Consider the following 20163-nt stretch of genomic DNA (forward strand, 5'->3'; position numbering starts at 1 on the left):
GCAATATCTGGATATAGGACAGGACAAAGGGCTTTCCAAAGAGGCAAGGTGCCCTGACCCTCAGGTTTGGGTTTAAAGAAAGTTCACTTCAACAAAGGAAGAGACTGGAGATTTCTCATCTCTTCCAAAAAATTGCTTTCTTATCCCTGAGAAACCTAAAAATCACTTTGAAGCCCCAAAGTCACAGGTGACCGTGGAAGATTGTGGTATGTGGAACAGAAAGGCTGAGAAGACTTAAAACAAGAAGGCCTAAGTAACACTTGAGGAAAATGAAGAGAGAAGAAGGTTAAAAAGTTTCCCTCTCACGAAAAGAAGTCAGATAATTCAGTGAATCCTGGTCACTAATACCAAAGGCTGCTTTGGTAAATGCACAAGCTGTTGTACTGTATAGCAGAGGACATATTTTGCAAATTTGGTTTCACTTACCTATGTGATGCTTATTAGCTTGCAGGGCTCTTTCTAAAGTAGCAGATAACTGCTGGTAGATTTTGTGCACAGCCACCTGGATTTCAATTTGAATACTTCTCTTGGCTGCTCTGATACCATCCTGGGCCAAACAAATAAATATTATAAGGACCGATGCATTTTTATCACTCAGTTATTGAAACAGCAGAAATTCCTGAAGTACACACCTGGTAGTGATGCAACCTTACACTCTCTCCTTTGGCACCTGCATGTCCCACAGTGCCCAAACCAAAGCAGCCAGCAAGGAACTGGAGTCTAACAGAAGTAAGCAATGAAGAAGACTGAAATCCTGGGACTTGACGGCTCCCCATCAGTGGCACACTGCCTTTTTCCTCCATCCCTGACAGAAGCACCAAAATCTGATGAAGGGCTTCCAGACGAAGCTAAAAAATAAAGGCAGGCAAAAGGCAATATTTATTAAGTAGCCAATATCCCTAGAAACTGAAATTGGATCATCTCCAACTCTAAGCAAGGATGAACGAGGCAGCTGCTTTCTCCTTGACACAATTCTTTTTAAAAGGGTAATACTTTTAGTTTTGTTTTAGAGTTTATTTACAAAAAGTTCCCAGTTCCAGTGAAGATACTTAACAGAAAAGAAAGAAAAATGTAATTAATAGTTGGAATTTGGACAATGTTTCAAGAAAAAAAAAAAATCCCTAAAACAAGTATAATGTCTAAAGAACAAGAAGAGTTGTTAAACTGAGATCTACCTCAGCCCTCAGCTGCTGCTGCTCCATTGCAATGATTGATGCCTGTGGGCTGGTGGACATACTCTCCTCTGGCTCCTTAAATCCTGGGGAGTTCCCCACGTCTCCACTCACAAAGCTGACAACATTTTCAATCAAAGTATGAACTCCGAGGGATCGCGAGAGATCGAAGTCGGACTCCACGAACGAGTAGGAGGACGTGTACAACCAGTCCCTGCTGTGCTTCAGTCGGACCCAGGAGTCACTCAGAGATTCCACCTGGCTGTGAATTGCTCCTAAAGACACACACAGGGAAGTCTCTCAATTCCCACTCACCGGGTAACACATTCTGGCAGTAGGTAAAGACTGAACTGCTGCTATTCATACAGGTGGAAAATGAATATTCATGTTAATTATACCATGCATTAAAGCAACTTAGAGCAAAACACTTGATTTAAATTTACAGCAATTTCCCTAAAGAAAAGGCTGTATTTCTTTTCTATGTTAAGCAGTATTGCAACATGGTGCCAAGTGAGAAAACAAAAAGGCAGAAGCCACTCAAACTGCTCAGCTTAAAGCTAGAACACTGAATAAAATGCTCTGCAGCTAAATGACAAAATAGTAAAGAAAAGATTTGCTAAAACAGAAATTATGCACTTGGACATTTATTATATAGAGCAAGAGTAGTTTTGGTTTTAATCAAGCCACTGTATTTCATGGTTTGGAAAAAGCAATGTTATTTTGGATGAAATATTTACAGAAATCATGACTGCAGATGGAAGAGAAAGTATTTCAGACTAACAGAACATTTACTTTGACTCAAGAGAGATACATGTATATTAAATACTATCTCCAGCAAGTATTAGATCTGTATATTTGTCAGCTGGCCATTTCACAAGTCTATTTTCCAGGGTTTCCTCTGTCCTTACACTGAAACTTTACCATCATCACTAACAAATGGCCTCCACATGAGCACCAGCCATCAGTCTGCAGCACTGTCTGGACCTCATTTCCAAAAGAGTTTTGCTGAACCCACACCCTGGCACCAATGAGGGCCATGTCACTCAGGCCATAAGTTCATTAGCAGGCAACCCATGGACTGCAGGTAGTATTTTATTTTTGTAAATGCTCTTGGCCAACTTGGACCTGTGCAAGGTGTTCCAAGAGGGCAGACCCTGCTCAGAAGAACTTTCCCTCTGTAAAGATAGAAGTGTAAGGAGACCTTTGTGGTAACCTAATCTGTGTTTAAAGTCACTTTGAAATTTTAGCTCGGATTATCTTAAATAATCTATGAATAATTTTTAAATATTAATCTATTACTCTATCTTAAGCACAATGAGTTGCAGATAAAATTTGGAGAATCACAACCCATTCAAAGGGCTCGTACAAATCTGTATTACTTTGGGTTTTAAAAATCTTTCTGCAGGGTATCAGCCTCAAACATTATTAAAAGAGCCATTTTCAGGAAGAAGTCACACAAATTCACAGCAATCCATCTGTTCAACACTTTCTTTCCTCAGTAAGGCTGAGTTCCAATGGCAACAGCTGGATCCTCATTTCTGGACCTCCTGTCTACCTGCAGCAGCTGCTCAGAGGGACAAGGAAAGACAGACACACAGGCTGGAACTCAGGATAACTCTCCTGGCAACCACTGATGTCATTTCTTTCCTGAAGTAAAGGCAATATGCTGTTATTCTGCCAACAAGGCTGCACCTGCAGCTCACAATTTGCATCTCTACACAACTTACAAATTCAAAATACTGTGAAATTTTGCTTCTCTTTTGTAAACTAGGCAGCAAATCCCCACTTAGTTGCCAAAAATTTAATTGTCAGGGCTATGAATTAGGAAAAACAGTTGACATTCCATTTCCTTTTCTGTAAACAGTGTTTATGTGCATTTGCAAGGTATCCCTTACACCTGCTACTAAACAATTGCAATGGCTTCAGAAAGAACCATCACAGTACTTAGGTCATACAACGTATTTGACAAAAATATACAGCCTCAAATTTATTTGGGATAATGCAAAGATTAAGCTTAAACACTACTTTTCAAAGTGCAATCTAATTTCCTAATCTCTGCTGCTTTATGTAACACAGCAACACCACCTGGTTTACAGAGAACAACCTATTTTGTCAAGTTTACTATGAAAAAAATTTACAGAAATTCTGTTACTCGATTTTACAATTTATATCTGGCAACAGTATTTAAAACAACAGCAAAGACAGATACCACCTTACCCTAATTTTAACATTAATTATTAGAGTAGTTGTTTTAAAGCTCTCCTTTAAAATCTAAGTTATATGGGGAAGCAACAGGTGAGAAACATAAGATAAATGACAAAGAGTAGAATAAATGGGGGCTAAAATACTTAGTTTCACGTAGGAAGCAGTTTCCTGGCATATGAATGGTGATCAGAGCCCAAGGGAGAGGAGGAACAAAGCCTCAGGTTACCCACAGGAAGCACAGCTAAATCACTGCCACGTCCACAAAATGTTGCCAACACAGCAACAACAAAAAGCCCCCTCAGGCCCTGCAGCCTTTGAGGGGCAGGAGAGCCCAAAGTGCCTTCAGCTTCCTCCCCTCCACCTGCCCTGCTAGGAAGCACAGCACAGAGCCAAAGCATTTGTAAAGAGACAAAAAGCAATTCCAGTGTCTTAAATCATAAGCTAAAGGAGACCTTTCAAGGAGAACACCAGAAGAAAATTTAGTTTTGATAGTCAACGAATCTTATAAGAAAGAACCCCCGCCATGTATTAATAAAAACCTAAATTATTTCATATTTGAAGTAGGATTAGATCTTAGCTAGCCATTTTAGTATGAAATGCAAGAATGTTTAAATGTAAGACTAATTTAAAATTGCTTCGAATTTGGACAAAGTCCAACAATTATGAGATACAGGTTAAATGTAAGACAACAGAAGTTATAATTGAAAGTGTAGAGTTTAAACACAAAGATATCAGAAATTTAAGGGCATACTTCAGAAGTAAAACCACTTAGGAATCAGAGCACGCAGATCTAAAACAAAGTAATTTTTTTCTCTTGAATATGTCAAATATCAATAGAAAAATCAAATGTATGGCTGTATATTGGAGCTTAGCTTGATTCTGTGCAATATTCATCACACAGAATTGATTGCAGTGCAGCACTTCCAAAGCCTCTACAATCACATGACCAGAGCTGTGCAGAGGCAGAAACTTTAAGCTTACAGTGAAAATAAAAAAAGTTTACTTGTCCTTATAAGCCAGCTTGTAATAATGAGTTTTCTACATGAATGTGGCACAGCTGCAATGCACACTCCAGAAAACAAAAAATATGTAGGGAAGCTAGAGAGACAAAAAATAAACATGCCATCAGTTACTTGCTTGAAGCTCTTCTTTTTTCTGGGGCTCAACTGGCCAAAAAGGAGTAAATACACTACACCACACAAGAATCAGAAGACAAAAGCAGACATTTGAAACAGAAGGTAACATACTCATAAAACCTCGTCCTCATATTATTCTTAGACTTAAATGATCAGTCTCAATCAATACAATAATATGTCAAGCAGCAAAGTATGTGGAAAAAAATACTTACTCTTGGTTTGAATTAGTATTGCCTAGATAACAAACTTTCTGCATTCTCCACCTTCTTGTCAAGGAAACAAAACTAATCCCATGAACATCCCTTGTATCATCCACCAAGACGTGTCTAAATCCCTTACTCAAGCTCCAGCTGCCCTTTTCCCAGCTCAGAACTCATTACTGCAGGAACACTACATCATTTCAATCTAAGTTGGATTTCATTGCAGTTGCTGCTTTTTTTGGAGTAACACTGTGTCAGTGGCACAGAACAGTAACACAAGCACAGTGGAATTCACTGAATTTAGATGTATGTGATGAAAACCCCCGAGTGGAGGAGTCCCATGGATGTGTCTGGAATCATGATTTCACCAGCCCTTACTGATAACTCCCTAAAGCTGTGCACAGCCTCCCACAGGTACTGTACACAACAGGTATCACTTCTGGGTGACAAAAACACCCCTGGGTCTGCAAAAGTGAAAGAGATTAATCTGAGCAACAAAAAATAAAAAGGTTTATATGCAAAGGGAAAACAATGTCTTCACCCCTTACTGCAAAATCACTGGAAAAGACTTCCTTCCATAACTACAGAAAAAGTCTACTAATTCAGAAATAACTAAATGCCAAGGAACAAGAAACTCAAAGGATCCTCAGGCTGAAGTAGGAATACCCCAGACCTATTTCTGAAGACAAAAAGAATGAAGAAGGCAATTTAAACAAAGATTGGACTGAGTGGCTGAGACGTTAATTGAATAAAAAGAGAATGCTTTTCCTTCCATACTCGTCTGCAAGACCATAGGAACTCACAGGATTAGCAGTCTTTGTACTGCCAATACTGTAATTTATGAAAGGGAACAGCTTTCACACCATAAAAATCAGGTTATAACCAAGAGTGAGATTCAATTAGCAAGGAAATGTGACCTGAATTGTGAACAATGAGCTGCTGCATTCAACAAACAGAAGTTCTAAAATAAGCCAACCCACTCCAGGGGGAATTACTCTCCTGCCTGTAACAAACCAACCACTCACCAATACCCTGTAATTTTGACAAATCTGCAAGGATCAAGCAGTCTGCATGGAATATAGCTGAGGAGAAACCAGCCCTACAAAACCTCAGCTGGAAACGTGTGTGGCCGCAGTTCTGCAACATTTAATGTGGTTGCATTTCAGTATGAAAGAAATGTTTTTAGTCAAAATTCTCTTTGAAGTCTTCAAAATAGCACAGCCTGCAGGAAAAAAGCAGTAGTGATAGAAGGAAAAAAAACTTGCTTTCCAATTGGCTCTGCTTGTCAGCTTCCTTCAGCTTACGCAGACACTGAAGAGAACAAACACCTTCAAGGGCTGCTGCAAACTTGAGTAAAGAATTATTTTAAAAACCACATGTAAAAGGAAATGTGATCAAATATTTTAAATTATAAACTTCAGCAGAAAGAAATGAGAAGTGGTTCCTTTGGGTTTTCTGTAGGACTCTACTCGTTCTTTCCCCCCAAACACTGCCAACTCTACATTCAATCCAACAAAAATTTGAAGAGTTCAGCTACAAGTCCCTTAAAGCAACACTGGTTACTGCTGCTGTTTTGTAGGATTTAAGTTAACTGCAATTTGAGAAGTGTTTCCCACATACACTTCTGTTGTAATGCATGACTATTCTCTGCACTCAAAATAGACACATACTTCAGCATCTATATGACAAGTTTCCTTCCTCTCCTTGTCACTTAGAGGGACACAAAATCTTCCACATCCTCCACTCAAAAGCAGATCAGAAGTAGGAGTACAAGGTACAATCATAAATACGGAAAGAACATGTCAAAAAAAACCAAACTAAAAATAAAAATATGCTGCCTGTTTCTCACAAAAATACCTATTGGTTGCTTCAGGAGGATCTGACTTTGGTGGCACTTAAAAATCCACTTGGAGAACATCGTGAGAAACAATGCTGGAGTCTTCTGTGGGTCATTTCTTCCACAGTGGTTTACTTGCCATAAACAGGAAACTGGGATTTTTCATCACTTCAATTTTGAACAAATGTAGCAAATTCAAATGCAGATGAAGTCTTTAATTCCTTCTGGGGGATGGAGCACAGCTGAATGTGAATGTGCTGTGAGAATTCAGATTTCTCCTGCTCCTCAAACTGAGGCAACAGTGAGCACAAACAGCCCCCTTATCAGCCACAGCACATCCCAACAACAGATATAACTGAAGGGGTTTCACCACTCCAACATCCATGACTGGCACTGCACCATCCCTGGCACCTCAGTGTGCTGGAGATGTGACAAGGGGCAGGGGGACAATCCAAACTGGCTGGAAGGTGCACCCTCACCAAACACTGGGAGATGCTTCAGCTCCAGGGGATTCACAAAACCAAACACATCAGAAGAGATGACAGACCTTAAACAGCCCTGAGAACAGCTCATCCACTTCTCACACAGCTGTTTGTAGATCTTTTCCTGACCTTAACAGACCTATGAGGAACTTAAATGAACCCTGGATTCCCTGGGTACCAACCCAAACTGTCCTATATATCATCCAGCATAAGCAGACCAGCTTTCATTACTGTATGCTGACCAACCCCAGTTGCCAAAACCAGACAAAAAAAAAATCTAAGTATCATGGGAGAGCAAATAAGTCTCCCAGTACCAGAAAGAGTTACATGTTGTCACAGTGTTCAGTTTGTACATGAGCTACTTGAGCTTCTTTAGGTTCTGGACAGATCAACTGCATTCCCCCCTATCTCTCCTCAGTGGTACAAACCCAGTGCAGAATCTTCTGCTGTAATAAAGTTTTAATAAAGTCTCCTCTTCCATTATTGCCCATTTCCTGAGGCTTGTGACCAAAGCAACATCAGCCTAACCAACAGCTCAGGAACCATAATCCAAAATGAATTAGTTTTAGGACACAGGAAATCAAGTGCAGAGTTCTGTGTCCGACTAACAGCAAAGCTAAAAATGTTGGTTTCAGAGACTGAGAGAGGCCTTCTGACAGATCTCCTGACACTGAAAATGCCATGACACATCCTGCTGTCACAGTACAAACAGCTCTACAACATTTCTTTACTTGTTCAACTGTTTCAATTGCAAGCAAAGGAACTCCTTTCCACATTACTTAAATACTGAAATCCAACGGGTGTGCCACTGATAGCCTGTTTTACAGTTCCAGAAGACTTCAAAAAGCAAGCAACCTCTGAGTGCTCTGCTAGAATTCTTACACGACCTAAGGGTATTGAGGTTTCTGTTATTAAGGTATAACATAACTCAATCTAATTCCTGTTTACATCTTCCCATGATTTTTACAGGTACAACAGACCTAAGTTGTGATTCTCACAGAGATTCTGCATCACCCAGACTGAAGTGGGACTTTTGGTCTCCTTGTAAACCAACACCCTTTGTTCCCTCCACACCTTCTATCAAGAAGCTCATTGAGATTCCCCAGTGTGAAGCAGCAACACAGTACAAAAGTTAAAAATCTGATTTATACTGGAGCAATAAAACCGGTGGTTGCTTGGTTCTGCAGATATGCTGGTGTTGAAAGGATGCAAATTAAGGTGGTATTTTCTAAATACAAGCTCTCCTCGTTCAAGTACATTTCATGATAAAAGTTCATTGTTAGTACAAGTTAGTACAAGAACTTCTCTGCCAGTTTTTTATTCCTGAAGTCACATGAGTGAAAACAAAATGAACGCTCCTAATTCACTTAACTTCACAGAAATCCTCACTTGCTTCAAAAGGTCACAATGCTAGAAACTAAAATAAAGAGCTATAACCTAGGAAATACTAAAACCAAGTCACAAAGCAAACAAACAGTAGGTAACAATTCTTTTACATGTTATTTTTAAATACTCAGTTTTAGGATTTGCTATGTAACTGTCAGCTGTATGTAACTGCAAACACACTTTAACTTCACAAACACCAACATTTATCTGGTCAATATTCACGAGGTAAACAAGAAAACTTACCCCTCTTTCTGTGTGATGCTGCCAAATCCAAATCAACATTTCGTCTTCCACTCTACATTAAAAGATGAACAAAAGCCTCATTTCTTTAGGTGAACATACGTGGTACATAATATTTGAGTATTTAACTTTCATCCCTCCCCCATAAAAGCGAGGAAGTTAGCAGAGCTATAATAATTTCAATTGTTTTTTTTACCTCTAGTACTTTCTCTTCAGAATGCTGAACTGACCTACTGAAACACAGCACTAACCAAATGTTTCAGGTGTGTTTTCCACCTACAAGGAAATGCTGGTTTACTCACCAGTGAATAACCTTCCTCATCGGATTCTGGCTGAGACAAATCGGACTCACTCCTTGACTTAATCAGTCTGTAGCTGGAGCTGGTGTGGACTGAGCGACTCTCTGCTGTCAGACTTTCACTCCTGCTCCAGGGGCACACACATTTATGTGCACACAGAAAGAAAACACTGATATCAGACAAAAGTGAGAGTTGATAGTCAAGTTTAGGAGGTAACCACAGTTTTGTCTGGGAGCAAACTATCACAGAACATCACAAGACCACATTAAAGAGGCAAAAAGTGGCCTGATGGCTTTGGTTATGCTTCTAAAGGGTATTAGTAAACTTTGTTACTTCTTCACAGCCTGACTGGTCAACTGAACAGAGGGTAACCCCAGTGAGGGATCTCTAGTGCCTTGGTGAGTATTACACAGAGTAACAAACACTCTGAGCTGAGAGCACAGGAAAACAAACACAGAGTAAGTGGGTGACAAAGCACTGAACTTATTCAAAACCCACCCATAAAATGCATCCTACAGTTGATATGCTGGAGATGAAAGGCACTTTGACAATGAGAGAGGCAGCCACCCATGCTTTAGGGACTAGATCTCCAAAAAGAGGCAAAAAGAATAAAAGGGTACTGAATATATATAATCCTCTCCTATACTCCACATCAATACCTTAATTTAAAATACCAAATAGAGGTTCTGTACACTAGAAGCATAAGAAGATTCAGACTAGTAGCATCACCTACACAATTCCTGTGCTATATTCTACTTTAAACATAAAGATTGCCAGAAAAAAAGTTTCAGTGAGTCAAGTTTAGAATAAAACTGTGTTACCAAGAATATCTCTGGTTACAAAATTTAAAATAGATGGTGTAGTACTTATACTATTTAAATTAAGCACTTCTTCCCATTCAATGAGCTGCCTGGCTTAATTTCTTTCTCTCCTATACCTAATAATAGTGTCTTACCAACGTCAATGTTAGGAATACTTATAAAAATCAAACATGAACAACACTTTTATCATAACAGGCTTTGAAACTTTTGTTTTAAACATACACTACAATTTTTTTTGACACTACTACATAGGACATTGGTAAGGGTCAAGGAAACACAAATACAGCAATAAAAAAATCCAAATGCAAATTATAGGAAAAAGAAATAGGTTTTCCAAGTATCTCATGATGTTCAGACCACCTGATGGTCTGAACTATTCACCACTAAGCCCAGCTTTGAAACTTAAATAGGGTGCACACACAATAAAACTCTTAAGTTTTAGTTAACGTGGACAAAGAAAATTGAGTAAAAATTGAGCATAACACTGCTCTAAGCAAAAGGTTTCTTCTAAAACAACTGTAAGAATCCTCAGGGGAAAGCTGAGGTTGTTCAATCAGCGATGAAGGGAGCAGAGACACACAAGGAGCAGAGCCCACCTTGTCATGAGCCCGATGCCCTCGGGGGTGGCCGAAGGCGGCTGCTGGGAGTGCCCGTCCTCCCGGCGCTTCTGCAGCTCCTCCAGGACGGGGCTCACCCCCAGGATCAACAGGGCACACCTGTGGATCACCGAGTTGCAGGCAGCAGTGTACACATCCTGGCCTTCTGTCAGATCTGTGCTGATCCTCCTTTCCTGCTGAGACTGAGGGGGTGGATCATCAAGTCTAGTCCCTGTCCCAGTGCTCATCCTATCCCGATCCCGACTGCGAGCTACTTCACGGGCTGATAGGAAACATTGAAATATTTCTGTAACATGCAACACAAAAAGAAGGTCTTAACTTCTAGACAAAGCTACAGAGAATAAAATATTCATCTACATCTCGGGCCAAAAACTGCCCCGCTACAAAGAACAACCAATATTTTTCCAACAGTAAAAGAACACATTAATAATACAATGTCATCAAAGAAGTAATGCAAACAGGTCAAATGAAGCATTTACACAATGTTAATTTTAAAATGAAGAGGACAATGCGCTTTGACAGAACACCAAACACTCTTTCAGTGTCTTACTGCAACCCAACTCCTGTTTGGATGGCATCAAAGAGAGAGAGATTATTTCATGTTTGCCTTTTAGCAGACCTATAAAAGTAATGCTTCTGTAAATCTGTATTTCAGACTCCAGTGTATCTTCAAGTCAATACTGAAACAGTTCCAGGCTTTTATTAGCTTTGTGCAGTACAATGAAGATCTTATTAAAATTCTTAGCCTTCACTTTACTGAATTCTGCTGTTGTCTGAGGTGCCAGATTCCTCTAAAGAAGCTGTGTGAGAGATCTCCTCATCTCTGTCCAAAGACCTTAAGTTCTCTTGATTTAATAATTTTATTTTTAAAGATTCCATTCCCTTTTGGAAAGGCAGAGGTAAACCTAAATGCTTCCTTCATTGGTATCAACAGTTAGAAGCAGCAAGGTATCAAGGACACCAACTGAACTCTGCATGGCAGGATCAGATTCCTTGGAAGTCCAGTGAAATAATCATCATCTTCCTACTTATTTGTGCATGTAACACTACTGACTGGATATTTCTGGACACATTTCCTTTATTGTGCCCAGAAACCCTGTCCAGGTGGAATTTGAGAACCCTGAGCGTTTGCCCAGGTTAACTGCATATCAAGCAGCAAAAACATATTGCATCTACTGAACTGGTAACACGAGTACACCTTCTGGAACCATAAAGCATCTCCTGAATGTGCTTTCAGCTCCACAGCACACCTTCAGGGAAGGCCACTGCACTGCCCATGCAATGACACACCACAGAAAACTAAAGGTATAAAATACATTTTGGTCTGTGAGCTCCCAAAGAGAAATATGGGAGTCCTAACAGGGAACTGTCAGCCAATTTTGCTTTTTAAGCTACATACTCTCCACAGAAAACTTCCCAGGCCAACACAACTGCTGTCCTTGGGAATGCTGAGTTAATAACAGAGAAAACCAGCCCAGTGTGACTGAATGTGCTTCACTGAAATTGGAAAAATTAAGGATTAACTATCCCATTGAGCCAGATTACAAATCCAAATCAGTACAGTAACAGTTTGCAAGGTTTACCTTTTCCAAGCTATCTTCTAAAGAGTTAAACAACATTTTTAGAAAACCCATGACAAAGTATTGCAAATAGTGTTACAAATACCAAACTCTGAGATACTCAGACAGAAGTGAATTCCCACTCAGTCAGCCCCATTATCAACAGCAGTTTTGTTTCCAAACTTCAGAATAACCCTATCCTTCAAAGTTTACTACAAAAAATAACAACACATACAAACACAGCAAAAATTCTGTATATAAATACTGATGAAAACTCAGAGATCTGTTGGCAAGAACTTCAGAGGAAACAATATGAAAGCCATTAGTCTTGTAGACAGTGCATGTAAGAAGTGTCAGGATATGGCAGATGCCCTGGGAATTGCCCACAAAGGCAATACTTGCCCAGTATTCCCATTCCCTTGCATCTGAAGACTTCCCTGAATCAATAAAAGCCCTACACCATTTTATAAAAATAAACTTCTCACGATGCTTATGCAGACAAATCTTTCACAATTTTTTAACTAATTGCTCAATTTTACCTCAAAGAGAAAAGGACACTGTCCTTCCAAAGGACATTATTGACACACAGAACTAGTACTTACTACCAGCTGTCATAACTTCATGTTCTCTTTCCTCCTCTTCATCTTCTTGTTCCGGGTGTCCTTCCTCTCTGTCACGTTCTGCCTGCTCCTCCATTTCTGCTTCTTCATCAATTGTACGAGTAAAAGAATGTTCTTGAGTATCAACATCAGCAGATTCTTGGTTATCCAGCATCTGGATGAAAAAAAAACACAAATCATAAAGTGAAAAATTCTCACTGAAATGAAAGATGAATGTAGAAGGACACAGGTATTGAGTGAGGGGTTTTTCCTATCAAAAAGATAATTTTGTGAAATTACAAAGATGCTCTGTGAAATGAAAGATATCAGCCATTTACATTCAAGGCTCTACGTCAGCTGGGAAATTTAATTTTCCTTTAGTAACCATTACTCAGATTATTTACATAAAAATGCCTCCTTGGAATGCTTACTAAAGAGTCTACTGTCAAACTCTGACACTTCAGCATCAAAGCCTCTGGAAAGTCATCCTGTTGAATCATAAAAATTATTCCCTTAAAAAGAACATGAATACGATAAAACTTATTTGATGGATAAGATTGTTCCTTAAAGTGATAGTAAATATGTTCTCATTTTTCTTCTTAACAGCTCTGCATTTGCAGTTCTTTTCCTCCCTTTTATTTCCATGAAATTACCAGATTTACATCCCAAAGATTAGCATATGAGGTGCACAGGAAGCTTAATGGTCTTAGAACTTGAATTTAAATTTTTTTCTGATTGAGTGGATATAGTTGAGTTGATGCTTTCCCTTAATCTGAGGATAGAAGTGCTGACCAGCAAAATACATATTACCCAACAGATAATTTTCCAATGCAGGAAGCAGTTTTAAACAGTCCCAAGAAAGCAAAGCTTGAAAACATGCAGTTACAATAGAGGTTTTGGAATACTTTAGAAGATAATTAATCCTACAAAACTTGGAGGAAAAGCATCCCACCAACATAATTTATCTGCAGAAAAAACCTGGTGGTCTTGATAGCAGCACATCATGGTCACCATTTCTCTGGCTTATTTGCCCTCCTCATTCTGTCCTCAAGCCTGTGTTTGCCATGCAAATGCAAAACAGACACTTTTTCCCAATACTATTAAATCTGAAACAACAAATGTACTACGTGCATCAGATTTGCTGTGCTGCATCTGCACAGTAACTGTGAGGACTTCTGGGAGAACTTACTGAACACACCCAATGCTTCCAGAGGTGCTGAATGTCTTGCAGACATGTCAGACCCCTAACCTGAGAAAGCAAGTGGCCAAGACACATATCCCCAATATTAATTAAGTAGGCAACATAAGCACATGGTTTTAAAGAGCATCACTAGTGCTTTATAACATAGCCAAAAAGCCTCTTAATCCTCATGTCACATTAGAATTTTGTTGGTTAAAAATATCTTGCTTAAAAATCCTATCACAGAAACCTGAATCCTGCTTTAAGGAGTACTTTGTAATGCCCAACAGGCCCCAACCCGGAGTAATTCCATGACCATTTCCATCATCAAATCTGACCTGGCTTAATGAAATGATTCCGAGGCTGCCACCGTGCTGGCAGACAATCACGTAGGGCTGACAAGGACAGGACACAGTAAAGCAATGTTAGGACATAATCCAAGCAGGGAGGAAGGAAGAAGAGGTGAGTAAGGAGGGAAGGGGAAGAGAGACGTACAGAGCTCAGAGGCCCAGAAAACTCAGCTGGATTCAGGCATGGCAGCCAGACTAAGCTGTGGCCTGTCCAACACAGCTAAGCCATCTCCATCTAAGCTCTAGGCCTTTATGGCCCAGCACACCAGAGCCACAGTCACAGGGAAAGCCAGGCCTAAGGCTGTGCTCCAGCCAAATGCTGCCAATCAACCCTTGGCTCCAACTGATTCAGCATCACATGTACTACAAACAGGCTCCTCGTTATACTCTGCCCATTTTCATTTGAAAACTCCTGAAAGATTTCAACAAGACACAACGAAAACACCAGCAACAGACACGAAACCAACATTTTGTCATATTTTCTGAATACCCAGTAGAGCCTGAAGAATTGAAAGGAGATTTCCAGCCTTACCCATCTGTCTCTTGAGGATGATCTGGTCTGAATGAGTTCCATGTTCTTGCAGGCAAGCAAACGGCTCCGAACCTTGTACACGCAGCGGTAAACTTCTGCCAGGGCCTTGCCAGGCTGGTACCTGCCAAAAAAGAGACCCAAGCCAGAAAAAAAAAAAAAAAAAAAAAAAATCACACAAACTGCCTTTCAAGAATTCAACTGAACTTTTAAAAGCAGCTTTAAATTACTTGCCTGCTCTCACCACAAGCTTGACTAAGTAAACTCGTGTGCTTCAGAAGAGCTGCAAGAACAAATCTGGACACGGTGTCTAGGAGTGATTCATTACTTAAAGTTGCAGTATCCCAATCTGAAAAGAGAAAGGATTCATCAGAACTGGCTGTTCCCAACAAACAAAAGTATTTTCAGTGACATCATAAAAAAAATCTTCACCCCTTTAAATCCTTCAATTTAGCAGTAGCTTCAATGCTTAAGAAATGTTCACCATCACTCACTCATACACACACGTCACTTCAGACCACTGTGGGTTTGGCTGCTCAAGGTCCTTCAGTCTGATGGCCAAGGGTGTGCACACCAGAGAGCCACCAGAGAGCCAGGGTGTGCACACACACTGCCACCAGAGAGCCAGGGTGTGCACACCAGAGAGCCACCAGAGAGCCAGGGTGTGCACACACACTGCCACCAGAGAGCCAGGGTGTGCACACACTGCCACCAGAGAGCCAGGGTGTGCACACACACTGCCACCAGAGAGCCAGGGAGCAGAAACTAGGGTGCAACCTGTCTTTCAAGTAACAATAGCAAACTGGAGCTGTTCTCTTCTGGGCACAAATTCACATGGATCTTGTTTAGAAACACACAGTAGTTGAGACTTGTTGCTCTTTTACACATGTTTGAAACCACATTCCAGCATCATTTCACAGTTTTGCTTATGATGGAAAAGCCTTATCTCCAGCAGGAAGGCCAACTGCTCAAGCTTAAAAGCATAAGCTTCACTGCTAATATTACCAAGAGACATTTTCAGGTTTTGAAATGAAGGTTCAACCAGTATTTTCAGGAACTGACCCCCTAATTTCAAAAGAACTTTTCCCCATTTCAATCTTATTTTCATAATGGTTCTTTTTACTCGACTACAAAATAGCCAAACTGCCAAGCAAACCTCCACAAAGCACCATCATTTTCCACAGGGGGGGAGAAATACTGTCCCACTCCCTTAACAGTATCTTTTAATCTAAATATCTTTTTCTATTAAATGTTATCTATGAATCCTTGCAAACTGCTGTAGAAATGACAAAAGCTCACCTGGCCACACACAGCTTATCTAACATACCTGCTCCTCAGTCAGCTTGCACTGTGAAGAGCAGAACCACATCAACTTCTAAAGAGCCCAGCTCCATAGCCAAAATTACACATATCAGCCCACTCCTCTCAGATTTTGTAAACTGATAACCAGCAGGTTTTTTAACTGGAATTCCTACTCCTGTGGAATTCTCTAAAAGAACCCTCTGTGTTGCTCTCAACAGGCACACAAGGCCACTTGCTGTTTTCTTCATCCCGCTCAGCCTGGCCAGAGCTACAGAAAATTATCTCTGGATACTGCAGAGTTACAGTACAACAACAATATTTAGTGGAGGTCATTAAAAGCAACCTGGAAAGCTTGAGCAGGAAAACCCAGATTTTAGGTTATAAGCATGAGGAACTATTAACACTGTAAGGCCAGCCTCCCAGAGACTTGACAAACAAAGGGTGACTTCATTCCATTCCCAACATATTTTGCAAGTTACTTTGCCTTTCCCCATCTCCTCCCCATTAATTTTCCTTTTTAATTGTCAGTTTTACCCTGCTCTACTCGGAAAACAGAAAAACCAACAACTGAGTAAGCAAACAAGAGTTTCTTCTTACCAGGTCAGGGGGAAAAACAACACTGAACTACATGTTTGCCAAACACTGAAATCAACTTCAAAAGAAAGAGAAACAGCAGAAGAGAGATTGTGGAACATAACAATAAATTATTTTTCCTTTTGCAGAATTAAAACTTGTTGCCAACAAAAATCCAGGACTGTCCTAGGAGTGTAGTTGAGGCATGCAATATATGTAATATGCTTTTAACACACATACATTTTCAACACCTTACCTTTACTAACAGCATAGTCTTGCATACTGATCCAGAGGCTCCTGGCTGGCTCTTTTGTACAACCCAAGGCCAAATCAACATAGACTGTAATCTCAGGTCTCAGCTTATAGTCAAAGGGCTTCTGCTCCTCGTTTCCAGACAGGGCCACTTCTAACAAGGAGCTCATGCATTTGTCTGACAGAAGGGAAATACCCAAGAAATTAAACTCTGCAAATGTTGAGGATTATATACATCTACCTAAAAGCACTCTACACTTAGCTAAAAAAAAATAAAAAAATCAAGACATCTCATTGTCCTACAACAAATTTACATTAGACAGGGAAGTGACTTAAGAGTTACAATTTACATAAAACCTATGGAGATTTAGAAACATTCTCCAACTCCGCTTCAAGAGCATAAATCTGTATCACTAAGTCCACCTGAACTGCACAGCTTGCAGTTACTGTGTTTTGTAAATAAGTCTTGAAGTCTACTCAGAACCAGAGAGGATGGGAACAGAGATGTGAATAAGGAAGAGGCCACAAAGAAGCAGAAGCAAGGGCACTGTTCAGATAGGAAGGGATGACTAGAATATTAATGCTGAGTTGTTACCAATTCTGGTAGATCATCAAGACTGAAGTTTGTTATTAATAGTATTGTTGTTAATTAATAAAAAATTCACTTTGCAAGTAGAATGTAAGATAATATTTTCCAATAATTAATATGAAAAACTGAGCCTCTGGTGTGCCTGTTAAACGCTGCTGAGCATCTAAGAGTTACACACTTAAAATTAACTCAGTGAAGACTGTGTTCTTTCAGAGAAATTGCAGATTTTTTCTTCCCTGTGCATTTCCAAGACCCTTTGTAAACTACATCATACACTTAAACATCCATTTTGCAACTTTTTGCATTACTCCACAAACACACACCGATGCTGGAAGACAACCCCTGAGTGCACAGACCCATTCAAAACATCCCCAGAAATTTCCAAACAGATCACAGGTATTTACAACGACCAGGAGACGCTGGCATTTCACAGTTACCTAAATGAGGAATATCCATTTCCACCCCATCGCTGAAAAGTGGAGTTTTGAGCCAGTAGGCTGTGTCCTGTTCCTCAGGGGACACGGGAGGGCCCTGGAGCATCCCCCCAAGGCACCTCCCAATGAGCAAGGCCACCGTCCTCTCCAGGTCAACGAGCCACACCCAGGACTGGGCAGGCTGGGGCAGGGGCACTCCGGCAGGGTCGATCAGCTCAGGGCCACCTGAAGGGATTCGTTCTCAAATCAGTCACAATTCCAAAATCAGCAAAATTAACAGATCTTGTTCATATTTCCCTGTTAGTGGCAGATTTTCCCCTCAATCGACTGAAGGAACAGCAGGTAAGAGGCTGTTAAGTTAAGAGGCCACTTAACATGGTAACTGCAGCAGCAGCACAGGCCATCACCATTCCTGGCACAGCTGCTCACAAAGGAAAGGCTCCTTCAAACTCTGCCCAAGAGTATTTTGTCCAACACACACTTCTTTGTGTTCTGATAAACATGTACAGATACAGGAAACAACTGGAAACTGCACTCAAGTAAAGCAGAAAAAGTATTTCACAGCAAGGGCCATTAATACATTTAGGAAACGGAAAAGGAGATGTAGCAAGATACACAGCTTAAAAAAAAAAAAAGCCATCTTAAAAGGGAAAGTTAAACTTCCACTACAAAAAGGTGCCATTCTTTACTTTTCAGATGAAAAGCATGTTATTACACTCACCATGAAGAGGCCACTGTAATTCTTGATCTTCCAGAAGGGCTGCAGCAGGCAACAGCCTGTTGAGACGATCTAGAGGTGGCAGCAGATCCAGCAGGTAACTCAGCAAGGGCCGGGCCACCGACACTGGCAGCAGCAGCAGGGAGTTGACAATCTGGGAGAGCATACTGCCAGCAGCTGAGACATAAATCACATCTGCAGGGGGGAAAGCAAAGCTGAATTACAGTTATACAGTTATATTCCAAGCACAACAAGGCCATTTAGCAAGGCAAAGAATTGCATAAAATACCTCAGCTTTCTCAAAATGTCTCCACGGCACATGTTGAATTGATGGGTTTAACAATTACTAATCTATTTCGTATTTTACTAACACACTTTGCAGTGATCACAAAACCAGCACTTTTTAAAAGAGAAATCTAGAATTAACAAAACTGCCTCTGTGCATTATTGTTTCAATGTCTTCTCCATTCTGTATTTTCCCTGTATGTCAAATGTTGTATCAAAAACATGAGCCAGATACCATCCCTGGGTGGACACCTAATCTCCCCTTTGGGGGGAGGCTGGGGATGTCCACTTTATGCAGATACAGGAAAAACAAGGTATTTTGTTATTCAAATCTAAGCTTACAGAGCCATCAATACTGATTTTGCCATGAAGATTTACCTCTCAGTTTTTCCCCAACACTACCATTCCAAGAGCTTTCCTTCAGCAGTGTTGCAGAACGGGAATAGATATCTGTGGCATGAGGCAACAAAAGCTGGAGGTGTTTGTGGAGCAGAGCCACACTGCTGGAATTCTAGAAGGAAACAAACCAACAAAAGAATAATTCTGTAAATATATTTAAAGGGTTATTTAAATTAGTTTAGCTCTCAAATACTCAGATTTACAAGAGGAACCTTACAACATTCTGATGCTTATGAATGCTGAATTAGTTTTTTCTCTCCTAAATGATAAAAATAAGGACACACACCTCACTGACACTGTTGATGTGGCAATAAGCCAGCAGCTGTTTCTGCAGTGAACATAAAAGCTCATGAAGATGAGCAGGTTGGCTGTTTTCTGATGATGATGTACCTAGTAAAAATTTATCACTGTTTTTTTCCAGTTCTCCAAAGGCTTGGTCCTATTAAGACAAAAAGGAGGGGGAGAAAAAGAACAATTAACTGTGTTTCAAATGCCATGAAACCTGACAATCATCTTAAAAAGAAACTTTTATTATCTTTACTATGTGCCAGTGGATCATGGGATAGCCACAGCTAAAATTACACTTGTTTAGAAAGTCATAGTAGTGATTTTGATGGCTGTCAAGTGAACACTTCTCTTCTGAAAAGGTTTCTTTCAGAGGCAGCAATGTTTTTATTCAACTCCCCAAGGCTAACTGGGTGAAAAAACCCACTCCCTAACCTGGCCCCCAAATCACAGTATGTTAAAATAAGTAATAATTTTTAGGATCTGTTGGGGGCTGACGCATAAGATGTTCAGTCAGGTAATAAGCATAAGGTAATAACCCTAGTGAAGTTAATTAGACAGATTCATGCTCCTGGTGTCTGCCTATTGTTCCCTGGTGGCTGAGATTATACTGACTAAAAACATTCCATGCACTTCTTGTGTTACATTCTATCTGCCAAAAACTTCGAAGCCAAAGCAAGAGCAATAAAACAGTCTGATATGAAAGCAGCTGCA

At 40.2% G+C, this 20163-nt stretch overlaps 1 protein-coding gene across 7 annotated transcripts in view; it reads right to left on the reverse strand.

The window, feature by feature from the left end:
• Positions 1-20163, reverse strand: part of HERC1 (HECT and RLD domain containing E3 ubiquitin protein ligase family member 1) — a 95506-nt gene that overhangs the window by 46569 nt on the left and 28774 nt on the right. For 4 of the 7 annotated variants that reach the window (XM_039384082.1, XM_039384084.1, XM_039384083.1 and 1 more), the window contains exons 15-28: positions 19451-19603; positions 19144-19276; positions 18484-18675; positions 17766-17987; positions 16744-16917; positions 14847-14961; positions 14616-14736; positions 12557-12728; positions 10375-10681; positions 8961-9126; positions 8662-8713; positions 1176-1447; positions 633-848; positions 427-547 (exon numbers count right to left, since the gene is read on the reverse strand). In XM_039384082.1, the coding sequence (XP_039240016.1) occupies positions 427-547; positions 633-848; positions 1176-1447; positions 8662-8713; positions 8961-9126; positions 10375-10681; positions 12557-12728; positions 14616-14736; positions 14847-14961; positions 16744-16917; positions 17766-17987; positions 18484-18675; positions 19144-19276; positions 19451-19603 (2416 nt within the window). The remainder of the gene's footprint in view (positions 1-426; positions 548-632; positions 849-1175; positions 1448-8661; positions 8714-8960; positions 9127-10374; positions 10682-12556; positions 12729-14615; positions 14737-14846; positions 14962-16743; positions 16918-17765; positions 17988-18483; positions 18676-19143; positions 19277-19450; positions 19604-20163) is intronic. The other 3 variants (XM_039384088.1, XM_039384086.1, XM_039384085.1) reach the window with 2 other exon arrangements.

The sequence above is a fragment of the Pipra filicauda genome, unplaced genomic scaffold (assembly GCF_003945595.2).
Source record: "Pipra filicauda isolate LSUMZ 115617 unplaced genomic scaffold, ASM394559v2 scaffold338_size783178_pilon, whole genome shotgun sequence".
NCBI classification, from domain to species: Eukaryota; Metazoa; Chordata; class Aves; order Passeriformes; family Pipridae; genus Pipra; species Pipra filicauda.